General features: G+C 34.1%; 1 protein-coding gene across 5 annotated transcripts; it reads left to right on the plus strand.

Moving 5' to 3' along the window:
- Positions 1–7,790: 7,790 nt before the first annotated feature.
- On the plus strand, positions 7,791–16,387 carry LOC120260403 (heat stress transcription factor A-4b-like). Of its 5 annotated transcripts, XR_005536400.1 has the most exons (4): positions 7,791–8,612; positions 12,409–13,629; positions 13,865–13,990; positions 16,220–16,387. XR_005536400.1 is itself a non-coding variant. In XM_039267876.1 (3 exons), exons 2-3 carry the CDS (start codon positions 8,388–8,390, stop codon positions 13,537–13,539), a joined length of 1,356 nt encoding a protein of 451 aa, XP_039123810.1. In that variant the 5' UTR covers positions 7,791–8,309; positions 8,384–8,387; the 3' UTR covers positions 13,540–13,834. The 5 variants fall into 5 exon arrangements, 4 of the variants coding, with proteins under 4 accessions (XP_039123810.1, XP_039123809.1, XP_039123808.1 ...); XM_039267876.1 differs by lacking the exons at positions 13,865–13,990; positions 16,220–16,387 and having other exon boundaries at positions 7,791–8,309; positions 8,384–8,612; positions 12,409–13,834; XM_039267875.1 differs by lacking the exons at positions 13,865–13,990; positions 16,220–16,387 and having other exon boundaries at positions 7,791–8,302; positions 8,384–8,612; positions 12,409–13,834.
- Positions 16,388–16,730: the final 343 nt, after the last annotated feature.

A 16,730-nucleotide genomic window follows, 5' to 3' on the forward strand; every position in this document is an offset into this window, starting at 1 on the left:
TCTTCTTATTTTTTTAATGAGTGTGGACAAGAGATATTTTTGTGGAATGAGAGAAATCAGGAAAATTTTTCGTTACCCCAAGAAAGTCAAGACTTTAAGGTGGAATGAGAGAAATTTCATGAAAAATTCCCCGTTACTCCAAGAAAGCCAAGGCTTCAAGGTGGAATGAGAGAAATCATGAAAAATTCCTCATTACCCCAAGAAAAGCCAAGGCTTCAAGGTGGAATGAGAGGAATTTTATGAAAATTCCAAGAGGAAGTCCTGCAAGTAAAATTACTAAAATACCGTTACCAAATTCATCCTTCATTTTCATATCTTCTCTCCTTCCTCTTCCTTCATTTTTTTTTCTTTCTCTCTTTTTTTTTCTTTTTCCTTTCTTCTAAACTCACCCTTCATTTTTTCTTCTTTTTCTATTCGCCCTCCAGTTTTCCATTTTTCTTTTCTTTTTTCTTCTTTTTTTTCATCATTTTTGTTCTCTTTTCTTTCGTTTTTTTTCTTTCTTTTTGCTTTTTCTTCATTTTATCTCATTTTTCTTCATTTTTCTCTCCTCTCTTTTCTATTGCCTGGCTAGCTATAGCATTCCACCAAACCTCTCTATAATGCGAGCACAATCTCGAAAGTCATAATTCATATTATACTTTGGAAATTCGGCAACATAGCTTAAATTCTTTCTGAACATCTGCTTCCCTTTGTGACCACTTCTTGCACTCTTAGCAATAGTATTAAGGATCTTGAACTTTGTTTCAACTTATTCTAAGATAAAGCTCCAAGCCAAATAGCTTCTCATGAGTGACTGGGTTTAGCTTTAGGATAGCTTTCTTGAACATGATGGCTTGAACAACTATAGTTGCTTCTTGATTCATATTATCACCATTAATACAGATAGAAGAATGCTTGGAAAATCCAATGTTCCCAGAAGTAAAAGGTTCTTATCTATAGTAAAGTATCCCTCGCTTAGGAGCCTGTCCAGTAAACTGATACTCAAGAATATATCCTCATTTTGAAGCTCTATGGCCTTTGCATACTTGATGATCCATTTTACCATCAGCAACCACTGCTGAAAAATAAGATCATCGTTGATTGTCTTGTTCGTGTATTCGTCGGCGTGACTCGTCGGTGCACAGTTCATCCTCTCTCTCCTTCTTAGCCCTTTACAGCCCTCCTCATCGTCCTCCTCTTCAAACCTCATCACTGTGAATTCTATTGGAGATTGGTCTTGAGATTTAGAAGAGGAACTGGAATCACTAGGTGTGGAAAATAGATGGAGTTGTTGCTGGTGATCGAGGAAGAAGGTGAACATCAATGATAAATTGTTTGTGAAGTGGTCGGAGAGGTCGTTGGTGGACTTCACATTGTTGGGGATCCATTCAACGAAGTAGGACAAGTTCTTGTTCTTCACATTGATCATCTACTCGTCCAACTCCTCAGTGCTCATCTTGTCACAGAATGTTATAACCCAGCCCGTTACTGTAGTATTTTAAAGCCCAACCCTATAGCATGGGTACTGTAGCAACCCGAAAAAAAAATGTTTTCTTTTTAAACATTTCAGCCTTCCTCTTCCATTTCCCATTCATGCCTAGTTAGAAACTCTAGCCATTTCTTTCTCCTCTTCTTGCCTCTTGTTGGTTAAGGTAAGTAAGTCATTAATTTGCATCTTGTGTTCTTGTTCATAACCCTAGAATAACTTAAGCCTTGTGTCCTTCTTGTTTCCTCTCTTGTTTTCTTAGATTAGTAGAAGTAGAGAGGATGAGAAGAAAAGATGGCAAGGTGAGTGGGCTAACCGAATTCTTTTTGATTTATTTCAATGTTTTCATCATGTATTTGCTTGATTTAGTGTGGTTTAAATGTGATTGATTATATTGAAATTTTGGTTTGCTTTTTGATGGATTAGCATATTATGTTTACATATGGGATTTTGGGGAATTTATTTGTTATTTCTATTGTAGTTCAAGACTTGTTTATGTGGACTCATTATTATCCTAATTGCAACTCATTTTGTTTTGCATAGTCCACTTGATAATTGTGGTATATTGTTGATGAGATATGTAAATTGGTCATGTTATTGACTTGTGTGGGATTTATGGAGTGGAAATTGGGTGATGCATACAAGGTGTTTGATATAATGCTTGTAAGGACATTATGTAAGCCATGACCAATTGATTATTAGATATTGATGATATGAGTTTATGGATTGTTTGAGATGATGTTATGTGTGAGAGTTTTATATTAATGTTAATGGCATGGGTGTATGCTTGTATGAGGTGTGTTTGAGTAAAAGGAATTTCATAGAATTTTGCATATATGATTGAGTTACATACTCCATGATAGCTTTTGAGATCATTTGGAGGAGTAAATAGTGAAATCAGGGATTAATTGGGAGATATGCATGCAACCATATAGGCCACATGAATCCCAAAAGTACTGGAGCATTACTGTAGCTATGACTCTTTTTCTTCAATTTTGTTCCGGAGTTAAATCTTATTTTGGTATGAATTCTATAATGTTAAGGTGATTTAATATGGAGGTTTATTATGCGAATCTATCGATTTAAACCTTGGAAATAATAATTATTGAATTTTATATGAGTTGATGCATTATCTATATGGGAATGTGATATCATTTTGGTCTCAAAAAATTTATTTGACCTTGATATATGTAGTTTTAGATTTTGTTGAGACAATTCTTATGGTGAATTTATATAAATAGGTTCGAAAGATTTTAATTACAAGAGATGTGGTGATTTGTGAGTCATGGTGTGTGTATTTAAAAGATTTCCTTGATGAAGTGGATTTGGTATTATAATAGAGATGAAACATCTTGTTGGGGTTAATAGAATTAGAAGATGAGAATGGAAGTTTATTAGAGAATGTTTAGTTGAAGTATGCTTATAATCCTTTGGTTTAATCTTTGCAAGTTGTGAGAATAATGATAGGCTATTTCATTACAATTGAAGTCTGGTAGAGGGACTTGGCGATTTAACTTGAGCGGGCTTATGTTGTTGAGGAAGGATGGAGCTACTCCCAATTACCACTTGGTTTTACTCAGTGTATGTTACCATGTCCCTGGAACCTACTTTCATATTATCACTGATCTTATACTCAGTATATATTTTATTCCCTTAACTAGATTATTGTTTATTATCTTAAAATTTGTCTGATCTTCTTCACTAATCTGGGATTCTGAAATTCTGTATTTCTGTTCGTGTGAGTACTTGGGTAATTTGTGAATTTGCAATTTCTGAACTTGAACTCTGTGTTTTGGTGTATGATTATTTATTTGTTTATTTTGTTCTTGCATTAACTATTCCATATTTCTTCTATCTGTATTCTGTATCTCTATGGTTTTAGTACATCTCCATTCCTGGCTCGCCCAGCTAGGAGGAGTAAGTCCTAGCCATGTGCACAACATGTTTTCTGTAGTAGCGCTACCCCTAACTGCGGTCGAAGATCCGGCTACGGCTGTTGATATTCTGTTCTGTTCTGTTCTGACTTAACAGTCGATGATCCAGTCTCGTGCTGTTGATTTCTGTTATTAGTCAGGGAGATGTACATGTCTGTTTTCACGTATTTTCTGTATTTCTGACTATCTCTGTATTCTAAGCATTTCTTGTATTTCCGTTCCACTATTATTCTGCTTTTTGCCATTCTGTTTGGAAAGTGTTATGTTTTGGAAATGTTTAGATAACCAATTTCCGTATTCTGCTGGTATTTTGAGTTTTCTCTTGTTTTCGCCCCACTCACTGAGTAACCGAGTTACTCAGCCTCTCTTCTTCTATCTTTTTCAGGTACTCGACTCTTAGGTTGTGCTTAAGACCTTGTTGTTCAGCCAGTGCTAGGATGGATCCACTAGGGTTGTCGTTTTCTTGTAAATCTTTATTAACCTGTATTTGTACTTTGGATTCTTGTATGCGTAAACATGTGTTATATTTCTGTACCATTTTATATTGTTCCATGTTCTTCATGATAGGGTTGACTCTGACCAGGTCAAATCTGAGGCTTTGCACCCAGTGGGGCCCAGCCCCGTTGGATGCGGCCGATCTATCAGCGAGCCCGGTTTTGGGGCTGGGGCGTGACATAGAACATGGCGGTTCTGTCGGGTAACATCCGTGCCGGGGATCAACGACACACATCGCATTCTTGACGTCCCACGTCTATTGAGTGAGCTTAGGGATGGTGAGGGCGCTGTAGGTGAACTTTCGGAGGTCGGAGATCAGATGGTTCAGGTCACTAAAACTAGGTGTGGTGAGCTTGAGGATTCGGATGCTATGCATGGTTTCGGGCTCCAAATCCATAAGAACGACGCGGGGAACGAAACGATCGTATTTGGCCTCGTTGTAGTAGACATTGACCCTCTCAAGCTGGAAATCGGTATCACCTTGATACCTACCGGTGGAGTTGATGCCGTGCTCGGTGCACGTTACTTCCCGAACATGAAGGATTTCACTCATTCTCCTCGTCTTCTCGGTGTGATGCTTTCTTCGGAGAGGACGAGAGAAGGAGAGAAGGAGAGAAGGCACAAGTTCTCGCATACGAGGAAGAGAGAGAGAGAGAGAGAGAGAGAGAGAGAGAGAGCACGCCACGAGAGAGAAAACAGAAGGAACTCATGCTAACTGGTCTCATGGGTGCATGTACGTGCATGGTTTTTTTTTCTAAAATTGCATGAGAGAATCATAGGTGGGACCATTACATTTTTTTTAATGCATGAGAAATGGATCATGGGCATCATATACATGCATGACATGCATTCGATTTCATAAAAAAAAACATCATTAAAAGGTGGGGTCCATTGTATTTTTTTCTTCTTAATGCATAAAAGGGGTGTTTGTTTGGGAGGAGTGGAATGGGTTTCATTGCTTAAGTCATGTATACCTTTGTTTGGGTGTGCATCAATGGGATTGTGGATGACATGGGAGAATAATGAATTTGTACGGATGGATGAATGACAATCCTCCCAAAATTGGGAGGATTGTTGATTCCTTGCATGTAAAATGTCCAGTTTGCCCTTTGCCTTTGATGTGTATTGTTTATGACAAATTTATATAATTTTTAAAATATAATATAATTAATTTTTTATATGATAAACATAAAAATTAATTTCATTTATTTATTTAAATAATTAATTTATAATAATTAAAATACATAATTTTAAAAGTAAATTATGTGATTAAGGTAATTGTTATAGGTATGTTAAATTAGATAATAATTACAATTAAAAATTTATTGTAAATATTAAATTATAATAATTGAAAAAATTATATCCAAAATATTTGATTTAAATATTTAATTAAAACTTTAACTCATTAACTCGTTATTTTATAATGATATAATTTATTTATTTATTATAATGGTATACATATAATTTTTATAATTAAAAAATAATTATCATTTTTTATAACATTTATTATATATATAATATCATTTGCATAAAGGGCATAATAGTCATTTTATCATATTTTTATTTTTCACTTTTCACATTCCCAATAAACTATCTTTCCAATCCTTCCAACAAAACATAGTTTTCATTTCCATTTCTTTTCCAATCCCCCTCATCATTACTCTTCCACTCCTCTCCATTCCATTCCTTACAACCAAACGGCCCCAAAGAGATAGATCATGGGCAGCATATACATGCATGACATGCATTCAAAAAAAATTATTAAAAGGTGAGGCCCATTGAATATAAATGTATAATCTTAGGCATGCTCATCATGCAAAAATAAGACCCTCCATTATTTTTTTTTTTCTTTTTTTTTTCTTTTCATTATTTAGATGGGAAGCATTTAAAAAAACAAATATTGTACCCTTTTTTTGCATCGCGAAATAATCCCGTTATTTTTCTACATGCTTTTCTTTTGTCGATCGCTGCCTCTTCGACTTCTTGACACCTTGTCGCCTGTCTTCCTTTTCTTCTTCCTTCTCCCTTTTCCTTTTTTCTTCTCACTTTTCTTCAAAACTCTCTGTATTTTTCCTTTCTTCTATCTTTTTTCAGTCTCTCCTCTTGTCCCTTCTCTTTCAAGAAAATCCTTTTTTTCCCCAAAAATCCTCAACACTCCGAAAAATCTCCAACTCCCGGGAGAGATTTTTTTTTAAAATTTTTGAATTCAAAATTTCCGATCCTTATCCATAATCTCTTCCTTTTTTTATATATTTTATTATTATTATTATTATTATTATATTTTATTTTTTTTTGAATTTCCCTCCTTTTTTTCATTATTATATATATATATATATTTTTTTTTGAAATTTCAAACGAAAATACGTATATTATTATATATATATATGCATATATATATATATATATATATATATTCTCTTTCCTCTTCTTTTTCTTTATATCATTATTATTTTTTATTCACACTCCTACTTTTATTTGGAATAGGATAACGCCCCTTCTCTCCCTTTTTTACTCTATCTATTTGAAGTAGTAGAACATGATTCATCACTATGATTTTTTTATTTATTCCTTTTTTTTGTTTGATATTAATTCAAAGTAGAATGTTAATTTTCCTAATGGAATTAGGAATGGAAATTTTCTATATAAACAATATCACACATTTTTATTTTGAGATAAGATTCGAATTTGTGAATTTATAAATAGCATTCAAAATCACTAATAATAGGACAAAATGTAATGTTGATAAAAATAAATAAAAATATTTTTTATAAAAAAAACATTGATCAAAAGTTAAATTAAAAATATATATTTAAGAAAAAAACAAACTACTTGCATCTCACGACAAGGAATCCCTAGTCATCGTGCATTACCTCGAACTTATCACCATAAAGATTTAATCATTTAAATAAATAAGTTTTACTTTTAATTTATCCTCCCAATTATTATTAAATTTATAATATTCAGAATTACTTCACAAATGCCCTTATAAAACCTAATAATCACACTTGCACTCATATATATATACATACACAAACAACCTTTTAATACTCAAATTACTTATGTACCCTTGTATATATTAGATTTTTATCCAACTGCAAAACAATTATTTTTCTGTATCCCAGCAAGCATATTAATTGTGTCATAATTCTATTTAATTTCCTGAAAAGTAAAAATATAATATTTGCCCTCAAATCAATTCATTGTTTTTAATAATAAAATTTATAAAATTATCAAAGCACCTACTGTATATTATAAAACTCAAATCATTATTGCTCAAGGTTGTTATGCATAAATTAGAGAATTTAAAGTGATAATTTTTTCTCATTTTTATTGATAAAAAGTGATTGTTATGTTAATCTCACAGTAAGTCAGTACATTGGGGTATTTGAAAGCTTTTTTTTTTTAAATAGAAAATCAACTAAACAATTTAAGGTAAATAATAATTAAAAAACTTTATGTTTAAGAAATTACTTATATGCTCCTCATAACAAATCTAATTGCTAATGTATCTGATAAACATTATATTTGGCAACTTATATGTACCCATAAAATTATTTTATTTCTTAATATACATCTATTGTTAAATTCAACTTTAAAATCATATAAAAAAATTAATTTTTTTTTACCCCTCTATTTTTTCTCTAACTATATAAATAAGGAAAATAAAATGAGAGTAATTGGTATTTTACAAAAATTTTAGATAAATTCTAAGTAAAAAAAAAAGTAAATGGGGATGAATATTATATTATTAAAAAGGGTATATAAGTAATAATAAATTTTGCAGAGCGTGCAAGTAATTATGGAGTTTTATAGGGGTATTAACTCAAAAAACCATTGTCGAGGAAAGATAAGGTGTACTTCACAATCACGTTTATCCCTAAATGGAAGCCAAAAAAACACTCAAGACTAACAGACAAAAGCGGGAAAAAACCCAGAGAGAAAAGGAGGGAGAATTCTTGCTTTGATTCCGATCCGTTTCTCATCTGCAATGCTTGTTGCTGCTCTATAAGTAGTCTTTCTTCGCTTTTTGTGATTTGAATTCTGTTGAATTTTGGTGTTTTTGATGGTCTTCCGGAGTTCAGTCTTTTGTGAGATTGATTGAAGTGGAGGATTTCTGATTTCGTTGATTTTTCATTGTTTTTTGATTGATTTGGTCTCAAGTTGAGTGAATGTTTGGGATTGTGTGGTTGTTTGTTTATTGGATTGGAGAAAGATCAGATCTTGAAGCAAAGGACTCTGTTTTAGGCTTTGAATTTTCATCTGTAGCGTCTGGTGTGAGCTAAAAGCTCTGGCCCTCTCGTGGAGTTCAATCTTTAATGAGATTGATGGATAATAGGGTTTTAAGTAGTTCTTTGGTTATTGGTTTTGGGAAAGATTAGATCTTGAAGTGCAAACTCTATTCAACGAGGTAAGAGGTAAATGGCAAGATGTGATTTGAGTTTCTTCTTATTGATTTCAGAGCTTGAGAGATGCAAGTTTGATTGTTTAGATTGATGGATTTGACTGATGGATCGCAAAGGGCCTCGAGTTCGGCTCCCCCATTCCTTACTAAGACTTATGACATGGTGGATGATCCGATGACAAGTAGAACTGTCTCTTGGAGCTCTAGTGGCTGCAGTTTCATTGTTTGGCACCAGCTGGATTTTGCAAGGGATCTTCTTCCTAAGTACTTCAAGCACAATAACTTCTCCAGCTTTGTTAGGCAGCTTAACACTTATGTAAGTATAAGATAAAAGAAATAATTGCATTTCTTTATCAACATGTATTTAATCCTTGATGTCAAACTTGGTGATCCATGTTGCAATATGTCACACCTCGAACCTAACCGGGCACGTAGCAACCGCCATGACGACAAGAAATTGGTCAAACATCGGCCCCACCTTCAGGTCGCCGTAAGGCTCAATATAAACCTGTTATCACAATTACATAACTAGATGACAAAATAATAATAAGATTACAATAGGGTTCCCTGATACTAGGGACCCTAAACACAAGTAGCATCAACAACAGTACAAACCAGGATTTCAGATACAACCAGAAAATACAAATACATGAACAACATATAAAGGTCAAGTCTAGTGGATCCATAAATTTTACATGCATACTATAGCAAACCTAAACAAGAAGAACAGATAAATCACTCTACTTACGCAGCGACAACTCCGTCCAGCGTCGCGATCCGAAAAGATAGAAGAAGGGGAATAGTGAGTAATAGATGTTACCCGGGTGAGTGGTGTCGAGTATAGATGTAACAGTGATAAAGTATTTCAAATAGTAATTCCACACGAATAATAACATATAAAATCAATTCCAAGTATTCAGCAGTTAATAAGTAACACAAGTTTCATCAATAGTAAAAAGCCAATAGCATTTTAAAAAAACAATGAACACGACTCCAAAATACGAGTTTGGTCTAAAAACAATTCCCACGCTAATCGTGGCCGCGACTAGCTATGGGACCACCAAGGAGTTTTAAAACTTTTTTTTTAAATTTTGAAAGATTGGCTTTCCTTAGTGTTGGCCACTGAGATCCCCGTGTGGTGACCCCGGGTTTCTCATATAAAAGAACCCCTGTAAATGGTTCCGCGCACCTCTTAACTAGGGTAAACTAGGGTTAACCACGCCGCCTCCCATTAGGCCGGACCGTAGAACCCCACACTGCAGTATCGGACTAAAGTCCACCGTCACCATCAAAACTGAATGCCACAATATAATTCTTTCCAATTTCCAATTTAAAGAATCCATCATACAATGTTTAAACCAGGAAATTTACATCAAACCATGTTCCATTTGCATATAAAAACGGAAATATACATCAAACCATATTCCATTTGCATATAAATACGAAAATATACATCAAACCATATTCCATTTGCATATAAATACGGGAATGCTAGTAAACATGTTTCTTTCAAAATAAATAGGTATAAGCATTCTAGGTTTAACCATTTGAAGTGAATTCGTACTCAAAATATATATCAAGGTAACCAATTTATCATCAAATTTATGTGATAAAATACATGAAGAAATACTTTAGTACTCTTATTAAATCTATGCAATTATAAATTTAACCACTCACAGAACCAGTCGTCTCGTCCTGAGACACGCTCACTGTTCGGCGAGTTCCTTCCCCTTAGAGGATGCTTCGCCACCTAAATACAAGCAGGGAATCCAAATTCTAATGAACATAAGAATGATGGCCAAAAGAAAATGCATGAAAATACAATTATATATGTCTAATACGAAATCTTAGGGTTTTAGGGCAAGACAACGTCATTTTGGATCCAAACGACATCAGAATGGAGTAATCCTAGTTCCAATGAGTTCAGGGTAAGGGGAGCTTCAATAAGGACAAATTTTTGGTGCTACAGTAACTTCGAGGTTGCTACAGTAAAACCGGACCTTATACTATGGGTTCTCCCAATTTACAACATTAAATCAAAAAATTTCTTCAACAACATTTTCATACATGAATCATAAATCATTGGCTTCAATTTGAGCCTATAAATCACCAAATCCATGGAGAATTCAAAGTTTTTATACATTTCTAAAAACAAGAAAATACGGGAGAAATACAAAATAAAAACATTGGATCTAAGGCTTACCAGATTCAGGAGTGAGGGAGGAAGAATTTTGGTATTTGAGTTTACCGGAAATTCTCGCTGGCAATTCTCGCCGGAAAAAAAGTTTCTTCTAAGGTTAGGGTCAGTCGAACAAGAAACAAGGAGAAAGAAATGAAGAAGGAGAAGAAGCCAGGTTGGTTTCTCTCATTCATTATATATATATATAGGAAATGACCTAATTTCCCTCTTAATAGAAAAATCATAGAAAATGGATCCAAATGACAGAATTGCCCCTGATTTTTCACATAAAAGCTACTATGCAAACATGCAAAATGCCACTACTGCTAAATGACCATTTTACCCCTAATGCAAGCATAAAAATCAAAATAGGCCCGAGGTCTAAATCAGAACAGGGTATAACACAATATGTTTTGACTATTATCCATGTAGACACCATTGACTAAGCATAGACTAATCTTATGATACTTTGGGTTTGTGAGAAATTTGTCAGCCAACCATTTTTTTTCTGTTGTCACTGTTATTGTTCTAGTGTACATGTTGTAAGGGTTATAAATGCAGTAAACGTAGAGATTGTTTGCATGCTACATGTTTTAATTATGGATACATATTAGCTGCTGAATACTACTAGTACTGCATGTTAATTTGGAAGGATTACGGGATTTGGATAAATTTTAATTTATTAAGTACTTCGTTTCAAACCAAATCATGCCTGTAGTTGTACTTTGTATTGTGCTTATTGGTAGAGACTATGGGTTTTACACTTCTGCTGATTAAAAATTATACAAGCACTTGCTAAATTTTTGTAAAGGATCCTAGATCCTATTATAGAAATCCAGTGAGCAAGAATAGATCTCTACTATTAATATCAATATTATCAAGAAAGCAACTCAATGAACTTGATATTAATCAACCAAATGCGCCACATAAGCAGAGATTCAACTCAAGTAGCTAAGATCCACTACTTAACAAGCATTACAGAAGAAAAGCTTCAAGATCTGGAAATATCAAAAGAAGATGAAAACAATTACAACTGTAATAAGACCTAAGCATAGTTCTGCTAACGATTGGATGAGACTAGCCCCAAACTTAGCTCCAGCCAGGCCACAATACTCTCAATCTCGATAACCCCTCCTTTCCGTACATTCTCCTATTCATAGTTCCCCCCATCATACTCATGCCATAACAAAATCTTTGTATAGGCAATTCTCCCTCCTCTTCATATTACTCATGCTGTGATAGACTGTCGTTACCTGATGATGATTTGCCTACATGTCACTCTCTTCCTTCATCTTCATGCCTTTGCTTTTAATTTACACCCCACTTCTAAACTATCCTTCACGACTACATGCCCCTTTGAGACCCTTCCACGTGGCCAACAGCTTGTCCTCTTTGAGAGCCTTCCATGTGGCCATTTTCTGCACATCACCTTGCATGGAACTGTTACAATTTTCCTGTTGGCACACCTGATCTTAAAACATGTTGACCATTTCTTGTCTAGTGTTATTAGTTTCTCATACTTTAAAATGGCTTTAATAAAGTTTATGAAGTTGACACTCAATCCATGTAAAGTAATAATTTTATGGTAAAAAGTTATATGAAGTGCTTCTCGAAGAAAATAATGTGAGGAGTTCTATCATATTTCATTTTGTTTTAAAATTAATGATTGGCATGATATGATTTAAGTTATTAACTTTGATGCAAACCCCATACTTATCTTAGAATTCATTAATCTTGAAGTATCACATCTATTGTACGATAGACCTTCTCATAATATTTTCTAAGAGGAGCTCCTTAAGTTTATCATGTCTTCAGTTTAAGAAACTTTTATACAACAACAGGACTTCTCCTATTCTGCATTACTTGAATGCCAGGGTTTTCATTTACTTTCACTTGCCATTTCCTATAAATTTGAATTGCTTCACGATTCCAGGGTTTTCAAAAAATAGATCCTGACCAGTGGGAATTTTCAAATGAGTTTATAAAAGGAAAAAGGCACCTACTGAAAAATATTCATAGGCGCAAGGCAATACATAGCCGATCACATCAAGGGAGTTCTTCAGGGAAATTATCAGAAGCAGAAAAACAAGAACTTGAGGAAGAGATAGAGAGTCTGAATCATGATAAAGCCATGCTTACTCTGGAGCTGCAAAGGCACACTCAACAACAGCAAGGACTAGAGCAGCAAATGGAGAATTTGGAGGGGAGATTGCAGAAGCTGGACCTATGTCAAAGAGATATCATGGATTTCTTGAACGAGGTTGTTCAGAGGCCTGGCTTTCTTTCTAGCCTTGTTCATCATCTTGATCTTTACATCAAGAAGAGGAGGTTGCCAAAAAGCAATTATTGCTCTGAGGGTACTGATATGCAAGAAAACCATATCATGGACTTTCAGTCCATTTGTATAGAAAAGTCTAGTCCTGCATTGTTACAAGTTTCAGACCTTTCACCATATGAGAAGATGGAGTCTTCCTTGAATTCATTGGAGAATTTTCTCCATGGACTTAGTGAAGCTTCTGGTGGAGGTATTGAGTATGATGGTACTACACCTTGCCTTCCATCTTCTATGGTTATTACAGAAATGCATACTTCTTGTGCGGATACAGATATGAATTTACAATCACCAACTCCAAATTTGAATCTTGCATCACCTTGTTTGGAAGTTATTTATTCTTCTACCCCAGAGTTGGAAGAATCAACAAATAATGTTGAAGGCCCAGGGATTCATCCTATAGAGATCCAAACAGATGCAAGGACTAAGTTCCCTAGGATAGATGTTAATTCTGACCCTGCTGCTCCTGAGGTTCAGTCATCAGGATATCAAACAACTACGGCCCCTATCACAATAGCGCCCACAGGGGTAAATGATGTATTCTGGCAGCAGTTTCTCACAGAAACTATTGGTTCAGTAGACTTGCAAGAGGTCCAGTCAGAAAGACGAAACAAAGATGAAAACAGAGGTGAGGGTAGAATGGACAAGCAGGCAGTTGTTTGGTGGAACAAAAAGAATGTTGATAACCTTGCAGAGCGAATGGGTAGTCTAAATCCTGTCGAGAGGTCATAATAGTTAGTTGTTTGCTTTATCATCCTCTAATAGTTGAAATGATACCTCTATGCAGCATGGCTGTGAGGTACCAAGTTCCGTCCTCGTAATGTAAGTATCACATTTTCTGGTACCACAGCTGTATCTTCTGTACATCTGACTATTTTTGTTTTTATATTAGTTGGATAGTTTCATTACGTTGTGAATTCATGGTGATATCTGTCATAAGTGAGATAAATATCATGCGAACACTCATTCTTGGAAGTATTATTGATGTCTGGTCCCAGGTCACACTTTGATCTTGCTCAAATGTTTCTAGCTCACTTATTTCTTCTCTGTGATGCAGCCTTATGTATTGGAGCACATTAACATTTCCATAGCTAACCCAGATTTCTAGACACAAGAGGACATAAGAGAACTGGGAGAACCATATGGTGATCAATCTGGTTATACTTTGGCTAATAACTATATGGTGAGCTATCTGTTTAACTTTTACCATTAAACTAGCCTTTCAATTAATTCACCGGTCGCATAGCTGGATCAGATTAGTTGGATTAGACTTTTTAAGAATTGTTCTAGGTTATGTTTACATTTCAAATATCATTCTAATGGTAAGGCAAATATTTTCTCATGCTCTTGTTTATTTACTGTTTATGTGCGTATGAACCTTTTGTCGCATTCAATTTTATGAGGTAGAAAATGTTTCAAAAGATTGTGTATGCTTGAGAATTGTGAAATCATGTTAGGATGAGGTATAAGACCAAGTGGTGAGCTGCTTGCCTCTTAATTGCGGAAATTATCAAGTTTTCTCTTGTAAAAAACTCTCTGAAGCAGACAAGTCATCGTTTAACCCATGCCTACATTTAAATGGTGACTCTGAATCCATTATCCAACTGGTTGCAATTGTCTACCTTCATCTTGTATACCATCAGAAACCATTTCTTCTATATATGAGAAAATATTTTATTAGTTGTTTCTTCTCTCAAATCCAATTAATTTTTAATAATTTTATGAAAGAAAGCATTTCAAAAACATATTGTTGTAGAGATTGAACACTAGCTAACTGCTTCACTAGTGGAGCACAATGGTTATTATTTTCCTGAATGCCATATAATTGAGGTTGATCTCCTGGTCAATGAATTTTTTAGGTCAGTTCTAGTGTCTTACTTTCACTTAGCATGGTTGAGAAAAAAGTTTAGTGCACCGGGATTTGTTAGTTAGTCTATTTCTGTTAAGTGTATGATAAAAGTCTTGCTTGGGCATATGGCTACAATATTGTGTTGTTTAGACCTGTTGGGATGTGTATTGATTAGAACTATATATATATATATATATATTAGTGCTCTGGGCCAGCATTATTGTTTCGGTGGTTTGTCTGCTCAGCATAGAGGATGTTACTGTTAAAGGTTTTGTCTGTGGTTTCTACTATAAAGCATGTTCTGCTATTTTTAAACTAAACAAAAGGAAGAAGATAATGCTGAAAATTTTTAAACTAAAAAATAGAAGCTTGGTTGTATGGCAAGCAGATATCTCCATGGGGTTGAATATCATTTTTAGATGTGGATGATGATTGGTCGGCAATGTGCAGCAATTCTTTGATCCTACAAGGTCTCAAATTCGATGTTATTTTGGAAATGAGAATCAAAGCAAACTGCTAGCAGTGTCTTTATGTGTGATATGTCTCTTTTGTTCCTACTATTCAAACGAACTTATTAAATTGGAGTTGAAGCAATGTTTGAGAAAACTTTTTAAGAGCAAATTTATCTGTTCTCTTTTATCAGTTTCTTACTTTGATTAGCTTACATACCTGTATTCAATAAACTGTTGTATCCTCTAATTGAAGGCTTAGCTAATGCATCAAAAGGCATTGGAGGGAACAAAATGTGAAGTGTCATAGTTCCATCTATTAATCATAAATTTTTCTTGGTAATGATTAGTTTGCCAACTTTGTCATAAAAACATAGATCTCCATCACACTTTTATGTAGAATTTCATCTCGCTAATTATAGATTTACATCAGTCAGAACCTTAGCACTTTTAAGGTTTTAACTAGAAATGTTTTTGTCTTGTATTTTGTTATTACTTAAAATGTAAAAGACTGCTTTAATGCCATGCCTTCTGAAAACAAGATCTTGATTTCTTTTTGTTGCTTTAGTGACACTTGCTTTTATTTTAGATTAAAAGATGTTTGATTTTGTTTATATTGACTTAAAAATAGTGTTCTAAATTTGCTTGTTTAACGATGATTATTGTGGCAAGTGTATAGCAATTGGTGGCTGGTGGAGTGTTGACATACTTTTTCAGTAAGTCCAATTGGTTGTTTCAGAAATAATATGATTTCTATTCACTGGACCAAATCTAATAGGATAGGTATCCTACAATACTTTATAGCTCTAGTTCTTGTGATTAATCTTGGTTCCATAAGAGGAGAGGCCAAGAATGTTTGACTCATGCTTTTCTTGATTTAATAAAATCTGTAAACTAACATCTCACTTGTACTGGTTGCTTGATTCAAAGGCAAAAGAGAGTGGATTCTATAAGCATATACTTGAGAACTAAGTGTTATGTTATTCATAATTAACTTTCCTGTTTTACTTCTCTTCTTGTTGACCTTTTCTATTTAAAGCAATATAACTTTATACACCAACAATTGGCTCTCATTTTCGATCATTAAGTTCTTTTTTTTTTCGTATTTTGACAGAATGAAAGCAATACAAAAAGTTAAAGCAAATTGCATTACTGCATTTTTCAATTGCAAGGATTTAGATTCTAAATCAGTGAGTGCTACAGGTATGAAGAAAAACCAATCTCAGCAATTCAATATTCAGAAATGCATGCAGTTATAATTTATTTTTTAAAACAGAGGGAATGTAGAACATGTATGAAAAAAAAAATTATAATTCAATGAGAATATTTTAAATTGAGCTTGTGAATTCATAGTGTTTGCATTTATATATTTATAAATTGCAGTTTCTTAGCCGGCTTTTCCGGTTGAAAAGAACAAGTTGGTATAGAATGATGCCAAGATGTAGGGTTGTGTATTCTTGAAAGAGGGCCCCTTGTTCCACTTCGAAGGAGGGGGGAATCAATGGATGTTCTTTTCCAATCTCAATCACCCATTTTAGGTCAAATAATTTCATGAACTTTAATTTTATTTTTTTATTTTTTTTTGAAAATTTTGGAAGACGTTCATTAGGTTTGCTTGTTGTTGA

The sequence above is a fragment of the Dioscorea cayenensis genome, chromosome 5, assembly GCF_009730915.1.
Source record: "Dioscorea cayenensis subsp. rotundata cultivar TDr96_F1 chromosome 5, TDr96_F1_v2_PseudoChromosome.rev07_lg8_w22 25.fasta, whole genome shotgun sequence".
NCBI lineage: Eukaryota > Viridiplantae > Streptophyta > Magnoliopsida > Dioscoreales > Dioscoreaceae > Dioscorea > Dioscorea cayenensis.